The 19,074-nt window shown below is 40.6% G+C and overlaps 2 protein-coding genes across 2 annotated transcripts; one reads left to right on the plus strand and one right to left on the minus strand.

Moving 5' to 3' along the window:
* Window positions 1-607: 607 nt before the first annotated feature.
* On the minus strand, window positions 608-7,512 carry ppp1r11.S (protein phosphatase 1 regulatory inhibitor subunit 11 S homeolog). Its single transcript, XM_018233185.2, has 3 exons — window positions 7,246-7,512; window positions 4,385-4,493; window positions 608-1,242 (listed from the first exon to the last, which is right to left on the minus strand). The coding sequence occupies exons 1-3, from the start codon at window positions 7,321-7,323 to the stop codon at window positions 1,070-1,072; spliced, it is 360 nt and encodes a 119-aa protein (XP_018088674.1). The 5' UTR covers window positions 7,324-7,512; the 3' UTR covers window positions 608-1,069.
* A 381-nt stretch (window positions 7,513-7,893) lies between these two features.
* mgat1.S (mannosyl (alpha-1,3-)-glycoprotein beta-1,2-N-acetylglucosaminyltransferase S homeolog) lies at window positions 7,894-17,904 on the plus strand (the record flags this gene model as incomplete). The annotated part of the gene is given in 5 exon segments (NM_001085889.1): window positions 7,894-7,947; window positions 8,434-8,513; window positions 8,680-8,877; window positions 13,805-14,612; window positions 16,571-17,904. Coding segments are annotated over 2 exon segments (1,347 nt in total). The 3' UTR covers window positions 17,324-17,904.
* Between the last annotated feature and the right edge of the window lie 1,170 nt (window positions 17,905-19,074).

A 19,074-nucleotide genomic window follows, 5' to 3' on the forward strand; every position in this document is an offset into this window, starting at 1 on the left:
AGTTTTAAAATAAAAATATATAATACACAAAAACCATGAATATCTTGTAAATGATATCCTTATAAACGGTGAGTTCTGATGTCATCAGTTATAAACAGTGAGTTCTGATGTCATTTCTGTCACATGACTGCCTAAAACTAGTGTATTATAATAAATAAAGTACCCCCAGTTGCAAAATACGAGGATATTAGAAGTTACCATGGAGTTCCATGACCTGTATAAAAACACTCGGCCTTCGGCCTCGTGTTTTTATATGGTCATGAAACTCCTTGGTAACTTATAATATCCTTATATTTTACTAGAGGGGGTACTTTATTCACTATATAATGTACTGTTGCTCTACACTGGTACAAATAGTGTGTTGCCTCAGAAATGGTGGCAGCCATTCAAGCTGGAAAAAAAGGAGAAAAGGTACAGGATACACAGCAGATAACAGGCTCTGCAGCATACAACAGGATTCTTCAGAACTTATCGGTTATCTACTGTGTATCCTGTGCTTGAATGGTTGACCCCATGGCTACACAGCAGCTTGTTTATATAAACTATAGTAGTACTTATCTGTTATCTACTGTGTATCCTGTGCTTGAATGGTTGACCCCATGGCTACACAGCAGCTTGTTTATATGAACTATAGTAGAGTTTAAGGGGCAAACACACCAGCAGGGCAACTGTACATTACATTGCCATTCCTTTAAAACACTTTAATTTGTTTGGTGTTACTGTTCCTTTAACAGGAGGAAGGCAGAAGGATGGGCATTGCTAATATATTTTGTTAAAAGTTGTTCTGTAAGCAAAGTCTCCTTTCTGCAGCAGTCTCTGTGATAATGTAGAGAAGGCTTTACAACTCTTTCCAGGCTTGTACTTTTAGGCCCGTTTACTAATTTAGAGTCATTTAAGTACATTTAAGAGACAGTCACTTTCAGTTCATGTTGGCCAATACAGAGACAGTACTATTATGCTTGTTGTTCTCTCCATAACCAAAGGAGCTTGTTAAATGGTGCATGAGACATCACCCTTCTTTGACATCATTAATGGCAAAGGAGCCTGGTCTCTCATTCTCTTTGCTGCCTTAATGCTGCATGCTGACAGTTTTGTCATGATGTGAAGAGGGAGTCTCTTTGGATCCAGATGTTGCCTTTTTATGGCCACGGATACAGTGAGCACTGTCACAGCACTCATCTTCATCCTCGCTTTCAGATGAACTCTCTCCAAATGGTCTTGGTTTCTCATAAATACAGCAGCCTAGAGCAAACAACAAGTCAGGGTATAAAAGAGGATGAACTTTGGTAAAAATCAGGCAGACAATTGTCAGACCTGTGTGATTCATTCTGTATCTTTAATAAGATGCACTTTTTTTTAACTATTCATGTGTTGGAAATATAAATATATAAATATATATATATATACACACACACACTTTCATTTCTGCACAGTTAACCGTCTGTGTGCTGGAACGCCAAGATCTTTATTTTTCTCTATGACACCAATGTATTGAGTTAGGTGTGGTATTTGTTTTCCCTCTGTAGCCTCTGGCGATTACCATTGTGATCTGAAATTATCTGTGACCCAGTGGAGGAACTGCGGATAGGATCGGCAAGAGAGAGTATTAAAGGAGAAGGAAAGTCTCTAAACAACATTCCCTAAAAATCTCAGCCTTAAAATAGTCTCTAACATATTCCTCCAGCTCAGTGTAACATTGCTTAGTTTGCCTTTGTAATGGCAAAGTCGGGTCCTGCTATTAAGTACCTGTTTCAATCCAGAGCTGCTTCCCTTTCTCCTCTAACAGATATTTCTCCGGGCAAACATATGCACACTTCACTGCTGAGCTGCTGCTGCCATTTTTTCTTCTTCCTGTATTAGCATATTCAGCCTGTAGGTGCTGACGTTAGCCCCATCCACTTAATCACATTGTCCAATCTGAACTCTCCTCTATGTTTTCTATGACTACACTAAAGACAGTCCTGCACAGCCTCTCTCCCTAAAGCTGCAGTTTACAGTGTAGGAGACACGGACGGAAGTGACATCAGCAGCTTGAAAATGGCAACCGCAATCTACTGAAGAGAGGGCTCACTTTCAAGACTTCAAGCTGAATAAATAATGCGCGTCCAGAAGAACTGCTATAGCGGTTTGGGAGGCAGAAGTATGGTAATTATATTAAAGTGATTTTCATTTAAATCCTTTCCTTCTCCTTTAAGGAGAGACTTTTTCCCTAAACTTTTTTCCTAGAAAGCTATGGTTAGCTGATGAAATTGGCAGCGAAAATATTTTGTAATTTTTTTTGTGCCTAAATTAACACAGGGATGTTTTGTGCATACACAAATTCATGGGAGAGGCTGTATAAATAGATTCAATCTTAAGAGGACAAACACAGATTTTTGGGCAGGTCAGTGTGCAGCTTCTGCTTCTGGATAACGTCCCCATTTCAATTTTGAAAATGATGGCCCTCTGTACTCTGTTCGCTCCACTTTTTACACAGCATGATAAATAGACCCCTAAGTGTTGACAGACCAGGCCAAGAAACTTATATATATATATATATATATATATATATATATATATATATATATATATATAGCTTATAAAAACACAGATAGGAAGATTAAAATATGTTCACACAATGCTAAGTAGCCCTAAGGCAATTTTAAACAACAAACCAAATAACTAAATATTCCAATTTCTTTCCCTTGTAGAATCAGTGGCAAGACAAACTTTCCAGTCAGTACATACATGTGTGCAGTAACATTGCCGGTGCTTAATAGTTGTACTCACTCTCTGGCACTGGCAGGGACCCTGCTGCTGTCAGGGAGCTGCAGAATCAGGTGAGGAGAACGGAACTGCATGTTTCTTTCCCCTCCCCTGCTTCTACACTATTATTTTTCTCTTAAATGGGTTGTTCACCTTTGAGATAACTTTTAGTATGAAGTGTGAGTGATATTCTGAGATAATTTGCAATTGGTTTTCATTTTTTATTATTTATGGGTTTTGAGTTATTTAGATTTTTATTCAGCAGCTCTTCAATTAGCATTTTCAGCAATCTGGTAGCTAGGGTCCAAATTCCCCTAGCAACCATGCATTGATTTGAATAAGAGACTGGAATATGAATATGAGTGGGCCTGAATAGAAAGACGAGTAATAAAAAGTAGCAATAACAATACATTTGTAGCCTTACAGAGCATTTGCTTTTTGAAAGGGGGTCAGTGATGCCCATTTGAAAGCTGCAAAGAAAAAGGCAAATAACTATAAAACTATATAAAAAAGAAATAATGAAAACCAATTGAAAAGTTGCATAGAATTAGCCATTTTATAATATACTAAAAGTTACCTTAAAGGTGAACCACCCCTTTAAAGGAGAAGGAAACCCCCAGGGCGCTAAACCCCTCCCCCCTCCCCTGTGCTGCCCCCCCTCCCTCCTCCCCCCTGGCCTACCTGTCCCCCTGGGCAAATGCCCCTAACTTTTTACTCACCCCTCTGCGCAGGTCCTGTCCACGGAGTACGCAGTCGCCATCTTCTCCCACGCGCGTCTTCTTCCTGCTCTGATCGGCGTTTTCTGGCGCATGCGCAGTAGGAACAGGTACCGGTACGGCTCTACTGCGCATGCGCCGAATGTCACGAAGTTTTCCGATTTCACTTCGTGACATTTGGCGCATGCGCAGTAGAGCCGTACCAGTACCTGTTCCTACTGCGCATGCGCCAGAAAACGCCGATCAGAGCAGGAAGAAGACGCGCGTGGGAGAAGATGGCGACTGCGTACTCCGTGGACAGGACCTGCGCAGAGGGGTGAGTAAAAAGTTAGGGGCATTTGCCCAGGGGGACAGGTAGGCCAGGGGGGAGGGGGGGCAGCACAGGGGAGGGGGGGAGGGGTTTAGCGCCCAGGGGGTTTCCTTCTCCTTTAAGTCCCGGTAGTGCTGGACAGGGATTGAATAGGCTGAAGGGGGAAATTTGACCATCTCTCCCAGCTTATCCAATCGCCTTGCTGCTTATTCATTAAAAACGAACAGTATAGAAGTAGGGGAGGGAAAAGAAATGTGCAGGCACCACAGTTCCATTCTCCTCACCCCATTCTGCAGCTCTCTGAGGCCCTACCAGTGCCACCGAGTGAGTACAGCCACCGGGCCCCGCCCCCCAGACCCAAAAAGCACTGGCCCTGGGACAAGTGTCCCCCTCTGATGGTGGTCCTGTCTACGGGCAACACGTTTTTTGACATGCGACAATTTTTTTCACCCATTGGAGTTGAAACCTGTTGAAAAATTTCACTCATCACTAGTCAGCATTGGTTATCTTTACTAAGCCTATGCTTAAGAAGCCGTTTACATCTGCACTCATGATTTCAGTTGCACTGAAAATAATCTGTTGAATGTGTAAAATGGAAAAATAAAAATCATACACTTGGATGATCGTCGACCAAGGTTTTCATTGTCTACGGTGTCACACGTCCACTCCACCTTCTTATCAGGTTTTCTCTTTCGCAGCTTCAGTGTCAGAGAGCGGTGCTCCTGTTGCAAGGAAAGCACAAATCAATTAACAAAGACCGCATCTGATGAGTTAGAGTTAGTTGAAAATAGTTTTTTTTTGATTATTATTTGTTCCCCACTATGGTTGAAACATGTTGGCCTCACTACTTATTTTGGTATTTTTTTGTAACCCCATTTTTTTTTCTGATGAAATAAAAATATTTTTATTTTGTGCAATCCTTTTCTTTGATTTTTGAGTTAGAGTTAGTTAACAGACCTTCCACATTCCTACATCCCAAGAATTCTGGATAACAGATCCCTTACATGTACTTCAGTTATCTAAACACAGAGCATCCACATTTGTTATGTTTGTCTGGCACAGTGTCGGACTGGGATGCCAGTGACCTACCAGAAAGCCTAAAGCTGGCCATAGACGCAAAGATCCGATCGTACGAATCAATGTACGATCGGACTTTCCCATCTCTCGACCCTCCACTAACCATTCAGATCAAAGTCTTTACCATTCCGATCAAATAAGAACAGATCAGCCAATGTTCTGCCCCTGACAGCAATCGTACGATACTTATGTCTCACAACACTAGTGACAGTCTCCCTCTGAAAATCGTACGATCGGCAATACACGCAGAGATATTATCGGCAGGCGACAGAAATTTTCTAACCTGTCCGATCGACCAAACGACGGACGAAAAATGTCGGGACTCTCCACACATGGTCCGAAAATCGTACGAATCCACGATTCGTACGATCGGATCTTTGCGTCTATGGCCAGCTTTACTGTGGGCCCACTTTCCAAACTATTATTCCTCCTCTCCTCTCTCAACCTCTTTATTCTCCTAGTCTTTTATAACTAAGAGAATTCAACCGTAAAGTTAAAATAACTTTTTTCATGATAGTTTCCTTATAACAAGTAAAGTATTTGTATATAAAATCTGTGTAGTTCAGCTTTGGCTGGTTTCATATGTTTTCTAAGCTTGAATAGTGTTCCTATCCACCTGGTTATATACACAGGTTTCAGTTAGAGATGTGACATAAATGATATCACTAAGCACTAGTGATGTGCGGGCCGACCCAAGGCCCGCTGGACCCGTGGGTCGGGCAGGTTCGGGCCGACCCCTGGACAAAATGTGCGGGCGGGTGCAGGTCGAGCTCTTCTCCTGCTCTCCCCGCCCGCGACCTAGTACTGCCGGCTTCCGGCACCGGAATTTATAGACTTCCGCCTGCCCGGGAGGGGCGCAGGTCTATAAATAAAGGGGAGCAGCGGGCCCGGGTCGGATGCGGGTAGGAAGCGGGCGGGTTAGGGTTGGGTCGAGAAATTCTCGACCAGCACATCACTACTAAGCACCATTTAGGGCAGAGACACATGTGGAGATTAGTCGCCTGGCGACAATTTTTTTTTATATAAAAATTTTATATAGAATCGAAATCGCGGCGGGATGGCACTCGGATCGCTTTGTTCTCCGGTCACCTCATGAGGAAATTTCGGGCGAATTCGGAAAACAAATCGCTCCGACCAGGCAGTTCAGGGAGGTTAGTTGCCAAATTAAAAAAAAAAAAAGGCAATTTGTTGCCGGGTGACTAAATCTCCCCGAATCTCAACGTGTGTTTTTGCCCATAGAAGGATATAATTTACTGGATATTCACTGCAAGAAAGAAATGTTGCTCTGATAACAAAGCTGGTATTTTCTCCAGGAAAGGTCTAACTAGGGTTGCCACCTGGCCGGTATTTTACCAACCTGGTCAGTAAAAATGATGGTTGATCCCAATGTTATTAATAGGGAAAAAAGATAAATATATAGGAAGGCCGGTATTTTCTTCCAGCAAAGGTGGCAACCCTAGGTGTAACCCAAAACTTGCCTATGTAGGCATTTTACACACTTTTATACTACCACCATGTGCTGCAACTGTAATATATGCAGCTTTGTTTTTGTCCCACTTATACCTTCATTTTCAACATAGATAAACAGGGCTTGGGTTGAACATGTGTTCTGCTTATTGTAGGGATGCACCGAATCCAGGATTCGGTTCGGGATTCGGCCTTTTTCAGCAGGATTCGGATTCGGCCGAATCCTTCTGCCAGGTTGAACTGAATCTGAACCCTAATTTGCATATGCAAATTTGGGGCAAGGGGGAAATCACGTGACTTTTTGTCAGAAAACAAGGAAGTAAAACATTTTCCCCTTCCCACCCCTAATTTGCATATGCAAATTAGGGTTCAGATTCGGTTTGCTATTTGGCCGAATCTTTCACTAAGGATTCGGGTTTCGGCAAATTCTAAAATAGTGGATTTGGTGCATCCCTAGCTTATTGTGCCTTTGTACCATGCGTTGCTTCTATGAAAGCTGAACAGTCTGCATCTTGGGGAAAGAATTAATTAAAGCTAGGGATGCACAGCATCCAGGATTCGCCATTTTTCAGCAGGATTCGGCTGAACTGAATCCTAATTTGCATATGCAAATTAAGGGTGGCGAGGGAAATCGCGTGACTTTTTGTGCGAAAACAAGGAAGTACACACACACACACACACACTATTGCCCTGTTTGGTGCATGAAATCGGTAGAAAGTATGTTCCTCACAAGCCCTCTTCATTGAAATAATATCGAAAAAGGGGTTAAGAACATCAGCTTATTGCGGCCCATGGCTCTACCCTGAAAGACGAGAATTTCATAGCATTAATTTAATATCTGGGCCAGTAAATGCTTTGCGCGCCAGCAGCAACTTGACTTTGACAGACACCACGAAATTAAATGATGCCACCGCCCGTGACGTCACTGACCGGTTGCGTTTCGCTCTCGGTGGTCACTGTGCTCGAGGTGGCTCCTCCCCCTGACGTCGGCCCGGAGGATTCAGCCATGGTAAACTCACACTGCACTAATCAACGCGTCTAGCTATAAACAGGGTGGAATGGATGTGCTTCCAATCACTGCTTGAAGCTTCCTGTCCAGAATGCCAACTTCCGGTTAACCTGTCGCTTTTTACTTTGTGCTTTTTACTTCATATGAACTATTGAAATTTGGCAGCTAAAGTCGTGGCATACAACTGAAATCAATAAAAGTTTGTTTTGTGTTGTCGTAAAGATTAATTTGCTCTTTTTATTTCCGCCCAAAACTATCATGGCTACTTCGAACATACCGCATGCGTTTCAGCACCAGGTTCCCATAACGTCGTTTCCTTCTAGACGTCCATGTTAATATGCTTCAGCCAATAGGAGAGTATATAATACTACTGCCTGCTAATTCAGCCAATTGTCACAAACATTGTTATCACGTGTCCATTACTGGCTTGTATGGAATGGCACTGGAGGTTACCGCTATTATAGAAATATCCAATGAGCGTCTGACACATTTTAAAAGGAGTTGCTATGGTAACGGCGTCCTGAAAGCCGTTTCCGGCGGAAAAAAGGATATGGTGTGGACGGAGGGAGGAAGAGAGAAGAAATTGGAGAAAGCTGTCGATTAACACGTGACCTCGGGGACTGGTATGTGGCACTTTGACGTCACATTCGTATTCGTGGTGTCATCCCTGCAAAAGCACGCGCCTTTTGAAGGTGTATACCTACACCCACCTGTAACAGTATACACCCTGTGTCGTGACGTCACCAGACCCTTGTGTGGCTGTATTTACACCTGTATGAGAAAATGGTGATCAAAACTCTTTCCTGTACACTGTCAGTCACACAATGCCAGCCCTGTAATCAGTTTATATAGGCGTTCACTTTACTGAAATGTTATCATGTGCCTTTTGTATGTAGTTACAGGAGTCCCAGGTTCAGCAGGCTTCAAATGTGTCACTTTACAAATTGCAACATATAAAGGAACAATGTTGGTTGGTTTATAGTATAAATAAGATTTTGAAATATTTGTGTAGTGTGAGTAGAGTCTGGGATATTTGCAGATCTGCAGGAATGGGCTCCTTTTCTATGACCAGCTCATAATAACGCTTACATGTACTTCTTTCCTTACAGGCATGTGAAGTGAAAATGAGGTCACACAGCAAAATGGGAAGGTGGAGGACCGGATTAAGTAAGACGTCAGCTTTCCCATGGTGTGTTTCTGTGTTAAAATAGCGTGTGTCACATCTCTAGAACAGATATGTGCACATCTAGTTTATTGTACTTTGTACGTGTCTCTATGTTAGTCGTTAACTATAGGCCCCACCTCTTAGGGCTGGCTATTTTGTCTCTGACTCTTGTAACCTAATACCATTTCAGCTGACTTCCTGAGAAGCAGAGCAGGAAGCAGAGGGGTAGTCAAAGGCACTTGTGAAGGAAACACTGATTACAGAGGCAGTATAAAAGCACGTTTCTGGAAATCAACCAAAATAAAAAGGTGCCAGAGAAGAAACATAGTTTGAAGTTTTCTAACCGAGAGATTGGCAAAAGAAGACTGAGTCGCTTGGAGAGCAACAGGTCAGATAATATTTATTCTGTTGAAGTCTTTTGCTTGTACTAGCACTATATCGATGTATTCTGCTACTTATTTGTGTGTTAGTTTTTGCCTAGCAATTCATAGGCTCATTACCTCTGATTTCAGTGACTTAAAACTGGCACATCATGACTTCTTTTAAGTACAGTTATCTGGAATTTTGTTCTAATAAAATATTTATCATATATATATATATATATATATATATATATATATATATATATATATATATATATATATATATATATACGCAATAAGAGAACTAATCAAAACCCTCAAGCATGTCTATGCTGTTAGGTGTTGCCTCTTTATCATGTGCAAATATGCACATAAGAAACTTTAGTGCACGCTAACAATTTTTTGTGAAAACTTATTCTGACCCAAACGCTTCCCTTTTAAAAATTGTGGACACAAGCCAAATAAAATTAGAAGGGACGTTGGCTATTAGGGGTTATGAAAAATAAGTCTAAAGACAAAATGCAATTTCTATTTGTTATTTGGATATATGAGCTAATCATGTGACTGTACTCAATAGGTCTTAATGACTTTGCTGCTTCTATCAATGCATTGTGTATTTTCTTCTTTATTGCTGTATATAGCAGTATACAGATGAGCAGGATTTAAGCACTATACAGGAGTTGCAATAGAGTGCTGTATATAGCAGTATACAGATGAGCAGAGTTACAAGGATTTTAGCAGTATACAGGAATTGCATTAGAGTGGTGTATATAGCAGTATACAGATTAGCAGAATTATCAGGATTTCAGCAGTATACAGGAGTTCTAATAGAGTGTTGTATACAGATGAGCAGAATTACCTGTAGGAGTGAGAAGAGATAGGAGTTAGTTTCATAGAACTGCCATTTCTAAGCACTTGTGAAATATTAGCACTTAGGAAATAGCTCTACGCAATGCCCCCGACATGTTGATAATCATAATAATAATGTATCATCTTTGAATATTGATTCTCCTTTCCATCCAACTTTTTTCACTGTCTGTTACAAGTGCATTCCAGTTCAGATTAGACCTTTGCTCTAGTTCTAATCGTATATGTTTGCTATTTAAAGGCTGTAATCTTGCCTTAAAAGCTTAGAGGTGTAAGAGTACAAGGTTAACATGCAAAGCTAGAGAGGGAATGAGTAGCTGTATTATAGAAAGCAGAAGAGCCAGGTGTTTAGTGATTTGTGGCAGAGGAACTATTTTATATATATATATATATATATATATATATATATATATATATATATATATAATATATATATATATATATATATATATATATATATATATATATATATATATATATATATATATATATAATACACAAAAGCCATGAATATCTTGTAAATTATATCCTTATAAACGGTGAGTTCTGATGTCATCAGTTATAAACGGTGAGTTCTGATGTCATTTCTGTCACATGACTCACTAAAATTTGTGTATTATAATAAATAAAGTACCCCCAGTTGCAAAATATGAGGATATTAGAAGTTACCTCGGAGTTCCATGACCTGTATAAAAACACTCGGCCTTCGGCCTCGTGTTTTTATATGGTCATGAAACTCCTCGGTAACTTATAATATCCTTATATTTTACAAGAGGGGGTACTTATCATATATATATATATATATATATATATATATATATATATATATATATATATATATATATATATATATATATATATATATATATATATATATATATATATATATATATATATATATATATATATATATATATAAAGGATGCCTTGGATTGTTTTGTGTAAAATACAACCAGATAAAACTTCTTGTCCAAAATTTTTTTTTCAGCTTTAATGGCTGCCCCAAGTCCCCCGTGGCTTCACAGGAGCTCATTTATATAAACTAGAGTAGTCATTCTGATGCAAACACACAACTTTTACCAGTTTATGTTAATTACTTAAAACGCTTTCATTTATTCAGCAGCTTTTCAATTTGCATTTTCAGATGTCTGGTTGCTAGAATATCAGTAACAAAAAGTAGCAATAACAATACATTTGTAGCCTAAGGGCTTTAGCACACGGGCAGATTCAGGGAGATTTAGTCGCCTGGCAACTAATCACCTCTTCTTTGGGGCGACAATCTCCCCGAACTGCCTTCCCCTTGCCTCGCGAGGAAACTTCGGGCTGCTTTGAAAATCGAAGCACCGCAAGTGCATTGCCGCAATTCTTTTTATGTTCTGTTTTTAAAGGGATACTGTCATGGGGAAAAAAGTTTTTTTCAAAATGAATCAGTTAATAGTGCTCCTCCAGCAGAATTCTGCACTGAAATCCATTTCTCAAAAGAGAAAACAGATTTTTTTATATTCAATTTTGAAATCTGACATGGGGCCAGACATATTGTCAATTTCCCAGCTGCCCCAAGTCATGTGACTTGTGCTCTGATAAACTTCAATCACTCTTTACTGCTGTACTGCAAGTTGGAGTGATAGCACCCCCTACCTTTACCCCCCCCCCAGCAGCCAAACAAAAGAACAATGGGAAGGTAACGAGATAGCAGCTCCCTAACACAAGATAACAGCTGCCTGGTAGATCTAAGAACAACACTCAATAGTAAAAATCCATGTCTCACTGAGACACATTCAGTTACATTGAGAAGGAAAAACAGCAGCCTGCCAGAAAGCATTTCTCTCCTAAAGTGCAGGCACAAGTCACATGACCAGGGGCAGCTGGGAAATTGACAAAATGTCTAGCCCCATGTCAGATTTCAAAATTGAATATAAAAAAATCTGTTTGCTCTTTTGAGAAATGGATTTCAGTGCAGAATTCTGCTGGAACAGCACTATTAACAGATTCATTTTGAAAAAAATATTTTTTCCCATGACAGTATCCCTTTAAAAGAGCTGAGTAGAAGGGGAATAACAGAACTGTGCAAGGCATTGTGGGAATTGAAAATAGAGGACATTTGATTTCTGATGCATTTGTTTCTGTAGTCATAGACATAGCAAATAGGCAGAATCTGCTTTCAATTGCACCTTCATTTAGAAATAACTAACTGAAAGTTTAAATTAAGTATATTTGAAAGTTTCTTTCATTGTGCAACAAAAATGTATTTATTATTTGGGGCACTGGGGCCTAAAAATGCTTGTTGTGCTGTTTGTTTTAATTATTTGAAACCTTTAGATACCTAGCAAATTCTTTCTTTATTTGTAGATTTAAATAATATGGTGTAAAGAAAAAATGAGACCACAATAGCCCTGTACTGTAGTCTTTTACTGTTTTAGATACAAAAACAGGAGGTAAGAAGAATGCAAATTTTGATGTCAACATGTTTAAGGGACAAATAGAGCATAGTAAATGTGAGTCTTGTTTCCTCTACCTAACCTGCCAAACCTGTTCATGTATTACAGGTTAAAATGTCACTTCACAACTTTAGCAATGTAAACTGTCAAGTTATAAAAAGAAGATTGATGGGTGTTTTTTTTTTCTCCTTTGAAAGACTGGAGAAACCTGTTTGTCTGCATCTAAGTCATTATTTCAGAAAAGTACAAATTGCTGTGCTTTTTAATCAAATACACTATTTGTACAAGAAGATTTTCATACAAAATTTCCCTTTGCCAACCATTGTAGACAAAGCCAAGTGCTGGTAGCCACATAGTAGATCTCCTCTGGCCTTCTTTGCTGCTACAAATAAAAAAGTATGGTGTGCACATTTATTGCCTCTGTTTAAATGAAGGCATGTTTTGGATAAGTGCTGATTTTCCAGAAGCTGGCAGCAGCCATCCATGCTGTTTACTTCATCTCATAAACATATTTTGTTCTGATGGCTTATTTTGTGCTTTTAGGACAAATGGATTTGCAGCTTTTCCCTATAAATTACAAAGGGAAATATCAGGGGTAACCCAAGGCATGTTACCCCAAGGGCAATGGCATTAAAAAACTGGTGACCAAGTTTGCTCTAACCAAACAAAATATTTTATAATTGTATTCAATGTATAGTGAAAAGAAACCCCCTTTAATCCACCTATTCTTAAATATAGGATTTTGCTATATCTGGTAAATATAAGAACAGTGCTCAATAGTAAAAAATCCATGTCCCACTGCAATTCCTCCAGTTACATTGAATAATTCTGACAATAGCCTGTCAGAAAGCAATTCCATCCAAAGTGTTGACTCTTTCACAAAGCACATGACCAGGCAGAATGACGTGACAGCCTCAGACCATCAATCTTCCTCTACCAAGCTTTACTATCCGCGTTGTATATTTAGGGGCCTATTTATCATGATGTGTAAAGCATAGGAGACAAACAATGGTGATGTTACCTATAGTAACCAATCAGATCTTTGCTTTTGTTTTGTTCCTTGTAGGTGGAGGTGTTGAATTCTAATTACTGATTGGTTGCTGTTGGCAACATAACCGGTGATGGTTTTTCTCCAATGTTTTACACAGTATGATAAATAGGTCCCTTAGGCTGTTTGTGTTTTCATAGCATCCTCCAAATAAAGACATTTCTGTCTGACCAGATGCTAAAATGCTATTTATCACTATACATATATAGGTATGGAATCAGTTATCCAGAAACCTCTGAATTGCGGAAGGTCATTCCCTATAGACTCCATTTTATCCACATCCAACATTTTAAAAACAGTTTCATTTTTCTCTGTAGTAATAAAACCTTACCTTGTACTTGATCCAAACTAAGATATAGTTAATCCTTATTGGAAGCCAACCCAGCTTATTGGGTTTATTTAGTGTTTTCATGGATTTTCTAGTAGACTTAAGGTATGAAGATACAAATTATGCAAATATCCATTATCCTGAAAACCCCAGGTCCAGAGCATTTTGTACAACAGGTCCCATACTTGTACATGTAATATATGGATGAATAATTGTGGCTATGTATTGTTGAAGCTGTTGACTTTATTTATTCTTTATTTTCTTTTGTGTAGGTGCATAGATGTAAATTTTATTCCAGAAGACAACAGATGTATCTGTGAATCCTGCTGGATGATCCACTTAATGGCTGTGGTGGTCTCTTGATTTAGCGTGCGCTTCTTCAAGAAATAAGAACCTTGGCCTGTTTTCAGTTTGGCTTCAGAAGTATAATACTTAAGCCTCTAAACCCAATCACCTTCCATACTGGATCTGGGACCCCCCAGGGGAATGCCGCGCAAGGTCAGCGTGGCGGCCTGGGGGGCAGCCCTCTTCATCTCATGGAATGCTATTCTACTCCTCTACCTCATGAGCAGGTCCCGTGGTACAGATCATTCTGATCTTACTGCACATGTTATCCAGTTGGCTGAAGCAGCAGAGGCTGAACTTGAAAAACAGAAGGGATTACTTCAACAAATACACCATTATAGTGGCCTACTTAACCAGCAGCAGCCTTCCTCACATGTAAGGCTTGCACCTCTAATGCCCATTAAAAATTTGAATGTGTCATCCCCTTTTCCATCTCCTGTGGGATCTGGTCCTCTCCCTTTGGTCATTCCAATACTAGTAGTGGCATGTGACCGACCCTCAGTAAGGAGATGCCTGGATTCATTGTTAAAATACCGACCCTCAGCAGAAAAATTTCCCATAATAGTCAGCCAAGACTGTGGTCATGAGGAGACTGGAAAGGTCATAGACTCCTATGGTGACGCTGTAACTCATATCAAGCAACCTGATCTCTCAGAGGTGGCTGTCCCACCAGAACACCGGAAGTTTCAAGGCTATTATAAAATTTCCCGTCATTACAGATGGGCACTCAACCAGGTAAGGAGGTTTTTGTGCTCTGACATGTATCATCTGAGTATTTAATTTACTAAAGCTCTGGACATATGCACTGGTACTTCTCAGAATCAAAAGCAAACTAAGCAAACCATTATGTTCCATGTTGCCCCCTTCTAGTTGCTGACTGGTTATGGACTGGTTATAGGTTACATCAGTGCTGTCCAAATTCTGTGGTACTGAGGGTCAGATTTTTTGTGGTCTATGTGGAGCAGGCCCGGTAATGGAAGCTGGTTTTAAACCACACCCATGTTACCACTAGAACTTTAAAGACCATGTCCATATTAATGGAGGTAGCACACAAAAAAAACAGATGGTTGGTGCTCACTGCACAGATATCATTCATACCCTTAGATCCATATGCCTCTTCCTCCCCTGTGGATAGCACAGCAACACCCAGCACACAATTAAAAACCTTAGGGGCCCCAGGAAGCATAGGGAAGGCAGAATATGACACATGGAGCATAGGGCAGGCATAGTATGGCACACACAGGGAGCATAGGGTAGGCAGAGTATTGCATACACAGGGAGTATAGGGCAGGCAGAGTATGGCGCACACACAGGGAGCATAGGGCAGACAGAGTATGGCGCACACACGTAGTATTGGGCAGGCAGAGTATGGCACACACAGGTAGCATTTGGCAGGCAGAGTATGGCACACACAGGGAGCATAGGGCAGGCAGAGTATGGCACACATGGAGCATAGGACAGGCAAAGTATGGCACACACAGGGAGCATTGGGCAGGTAGATTATGGCGCTCACACAGGGAGCATTGGGCAGACAGAGTATGGCGTGCACACGGAGCATTGGGCAGGCAGAGTATGGCACACACACAGGGAGCATTGGGCAGGCAGAGTATGGCGCGCACACAGGGAGCATTGGGCAGACAGAGTATGGCGTGCACACGGAGCATTGGGCAGGCAGAGTATGGCACACACACAGGGAGCATTGGGCAGGTAGATTATGGCGCTCACACAGGGAGCATTGGGCAGACAGAGTATTGCACACACAGGGAGCATAGGGCAGGCAAAGTATGGCACACACAGTGAATAGTACAGGGGTTTGAACAATACAGGGGATTACTGTCTGAATTTGAGGTGTAAACAGTGCAGGAGCCAGTTAATTGTGTACTTTTTTTTACATTTTAAAGCTTACACAAGGAAAGCAGTCACAGCAATCAGATCTTCATGTGGGGGACACACAAGGGGGGGGGGGTGTCACGGGCTGCAAGTTGGACAACACTGGCTTACATAGTTACATTGGGTTGAAAAAAAGATCAAAGTCCATCAAGTTGAACCCCAATGCATGTATAAAATACACATCAACATCTAGACTTTTAGTATCACAATAGCTTTGGACATTATGCTTTCCTACGAAATCTTTCAAACCACTCTTGAGACATTAATAGAATCTGTCATCCACAACCACACTGCCTTCACCATAAAGAACCACATACGCCTGCTTCAAATGAAAGTTCTGTTCCTCGAATAGGATGACCTCTGGTGCATTGACCCTTTTTATGGGGAAAAATGTACTTGGACAGCTGAAAAGGAGGAAGTTGGGTTCTGGCTATTATGTTCAACATCCAGTGAGCGTTTGTAGATTACATTTTTGCCTAATTAACTATATTGAAAATATTATATTTTTCACAGTTATAATATTTAACCAGTTTTATATTTACACTGAACTGTTACCTGAGGCAGGTGTTTACAACAAGGCTCTCTTGCACTTTAGCAAAAGTGCATATACGGTGCCATGTGCACACTTTGCTCTGTCTGAGGAATAGGCACCAAGTGCCAAGTGTATGGCATCGTAAGGGGGACAACAGGACATTTTAATTGAGCCTTATACCAATTGTTTATATATTTGTTTGTATTTTATTTTTAATTTTGTGAGGTTTTTTTTTATTTTACACTTTTTTTATTTTGTTATTTCTTTTTAGATCTTTAAGAGCATGGGCTACAAAGCAGCAATTGTGGTCGAAGATGATCTGGAGGTGGCTCCAGATTTTTATGAGTATTTTCAGGCAACTCTCCCCCTTCTACAAAAGGACCGTATGTTATGGTGTGTCTCAGCCTGGAATGACAATGGCAAGGAGGCTTTGATTGATCCTGGGGGTACTTCCCTTCTTTACCGTTCAGACTTCTTTCCTGGACTTGGTTGGTTGCTGCTCCGGGAGCTGTGGGAAGAGCTGGAACCCAAATGGCCCTCAGCATTCTGGGATGATTGGGTTAGGCGCCCTGAACAAAGATTGGATAGGGCTTGTGTAAGACCTGAGCTTTCTCGCACACGGACCTTTGGAAGAAAAGGTGTGAGCCAAGGACAATTTTTTGATCAGCACCTACGATTCATCAAACTTAATCAGGACCTAGTGCCCTTCACTAAGATGGATCTCTCCTACCTTTTGAAAGATACTTATGATCCCTGGTTCCTTGAGCAGGTTTATGGAGCACCCAAAGCACGGGCTGAAGAGGTGTTACATGGACAAGTGCCCGGGGGCAGGACAGTAAGAGTGGAGTACACCACTAAAGACACTTTTAAGGCTATGGCCAGGGCCTTTGGTGTGATGGAGGACCTAAAGTCTGGGGTGGCGCGGGCAGCCTACAAAGGAGTAGTGTCCTTCAGTCATAGAGGAAGAAGGGTTTTCTTGGCACCTCCCAAAGACTGGACAGGTTATGACCCTTTGTGGAACTAATTGGATCTCTTTCTTCCAAAGAGTGGGGGGGAGGAAACTTATTTTTTTTTTAATGAGCAAAGTGAGTGTAATTATGGGCAGAACTCCACAATCCAATGCAGTGAGCTGGGTTGCTCTGCGAGGAAAAGCAGACGACCAGTTGGAGGGGCAGAATATAATGTAAGTTAAAGAAATGTCGCAGCTACAAACTACATGCATCCAACTGTCGGATGAAGACGCAGCATGCGGCGTTCACATTCGACAGTTGGATGCATGTAGTTTGTAGCTGCGACGTTTCTTTAACTTACATTATGCAATGTTTCGTTAAATTACATTATATTCTGCCCCTCCGACTGGTCGTCTGCGTTTCCTCGTAGTGTGACCCAGGGCACCGCATCGGATCGTGGAGTTCTGCCCTGTGTGGAGAAATAAGATGGTTATAAGGTTTATACAAGAGAAAACTTCAAAGTTGTTTCATTGGTGCTGTATTAAGTGTAGTCTAAAAAGACAGAAGCAATTAAAGAAACAGTTCAGTGTAAAAACAGAAACTGTATAAGTAGATAGGCTGTGCAAAATAATAAATGTTTCTAATATAGTTAGTTAGCCAAAAATGTAATGTATAAAAGGCTGGAGTGACTGGATGTCGAACAGAACACAACTTTCTGCTTTTCAGTTCTCTAACTCTGAGTTAGTCAGTGACTCTAAGGGGGGCCACATGGGACATAACTGTTCAGTGAGTTTGCAATTGATCCTTAGTATTCAGCTCAGATTCAAAAGCAAACGGTTATTACCCATGTGCCCCCCCTCAAGTCACTGATAACCAATCTGTGGAAACCAAGAGAGCTGCAAAGCAGAAAGTAGTGTTCTGGCTATTATGTTACATATCCAGTCACTCCAGCCTTTATACATTACATTTTTGGCTAACTAACTATATTAGAAACACTTTTTATTTTGCACGGGCTATCTATCCAGTTTTTATTTTTATACTCAACAATTCCTTTAAAATGATAAAGGAATATAGCTTTTCTTTGTAAGAGATATTAGGACACCAAAATGTGCTAGCAGCATTGAATGATTTCAGCCAAACATTAAATTCCTGTTTGCAGGGCTTTGCATCAGAAGGCTTTCTACCATTTTAATGGCATTGCCTCAATAAAGTGACCTTTATTGCCACAATGAGTTTGTGTCTTATCCTCCAGCTAAAAGGCCTTTATACATAATGGGTCTAAGGTGTTTATGGTTATTCTCTGTGTTGCAAAGTTGCATAACACATGTGCTCATCATGTTTATATGATTGTGCTCTCTGATGTGAAATGTATATTTCCTCCTCTGCCATTACAAGGATTGATGTGAATTTGCATCTTATATCTGCACCCTCTGCCATGGAGTAAATTTAAATATGAAGATCAGGCCATGGATACTGTCCCATCCTGAATTGCTATGGTAATTCCTCAAGGTGCAGTTAATGCAGTCCTGTTTTGCAATCTCAATTACAGGTCAGGTTTTGCTTCAGATGTTACAGATGTGATTAAGCCCCCCTGAAAACAGAATATTAAGTTCACGTGAGGACTGTAAAGTCTTTTATGTGTGCAGTGTGTTACACATATGTTGCAAGAAGATGCTGATTTCAGTTACACATTCCTACTTGATGCAGTTTGGCTGCTTACTCTGGAAATCTGCCTAATATAAATAATTTGAGGATTCAGGTAAGTTTATTTATGTGCATCCTCTTAAAGGGGTTGTTCACCTACAAACAACTAGTTGTTTTCAAA

The sequence above is a fragment of the Xenopus laevis genome, chromosome 8S (assembly GCF_017654675.1).
Source record: "Xenopus laevis strain J_2021 chromosome 8S, Xenopus_laevis_v10.1, whole genome shotgun sequence".
Taxonomy (NCBI): domain Eukaryota; kingdom Metazoa; phylum Chordata; class Amphibia; order Anura; family Pipidae; genus Xenopus; species Xenopus laevis.

Excerpts from the sequence above, each read along its gene's own strand:
- ppp1r11.S (XM_018233185.2), bottom strand. The coding sequence starts at position 7,323 with ATGGCTGAATCCTCCGGGCCGACGTCAGGGGGAGGAGCCACCTCGAGC. Across the intron at positions 4,494-7,245 it reads CCGAGAGCGAAACGCAACCG|GAGCACCGCTCTCTGACACT; the intron begins GTCAGTGACGTC and ends TCCTTGCAACAG. Across the intron at positions 1,243-4,384 it reads TGGTCGACGATCATCCAAGT|GCTGCTGTATTTATGAGAAA; the intron begins GTATGATTTTTA and ends TGTTTGCTCTAG.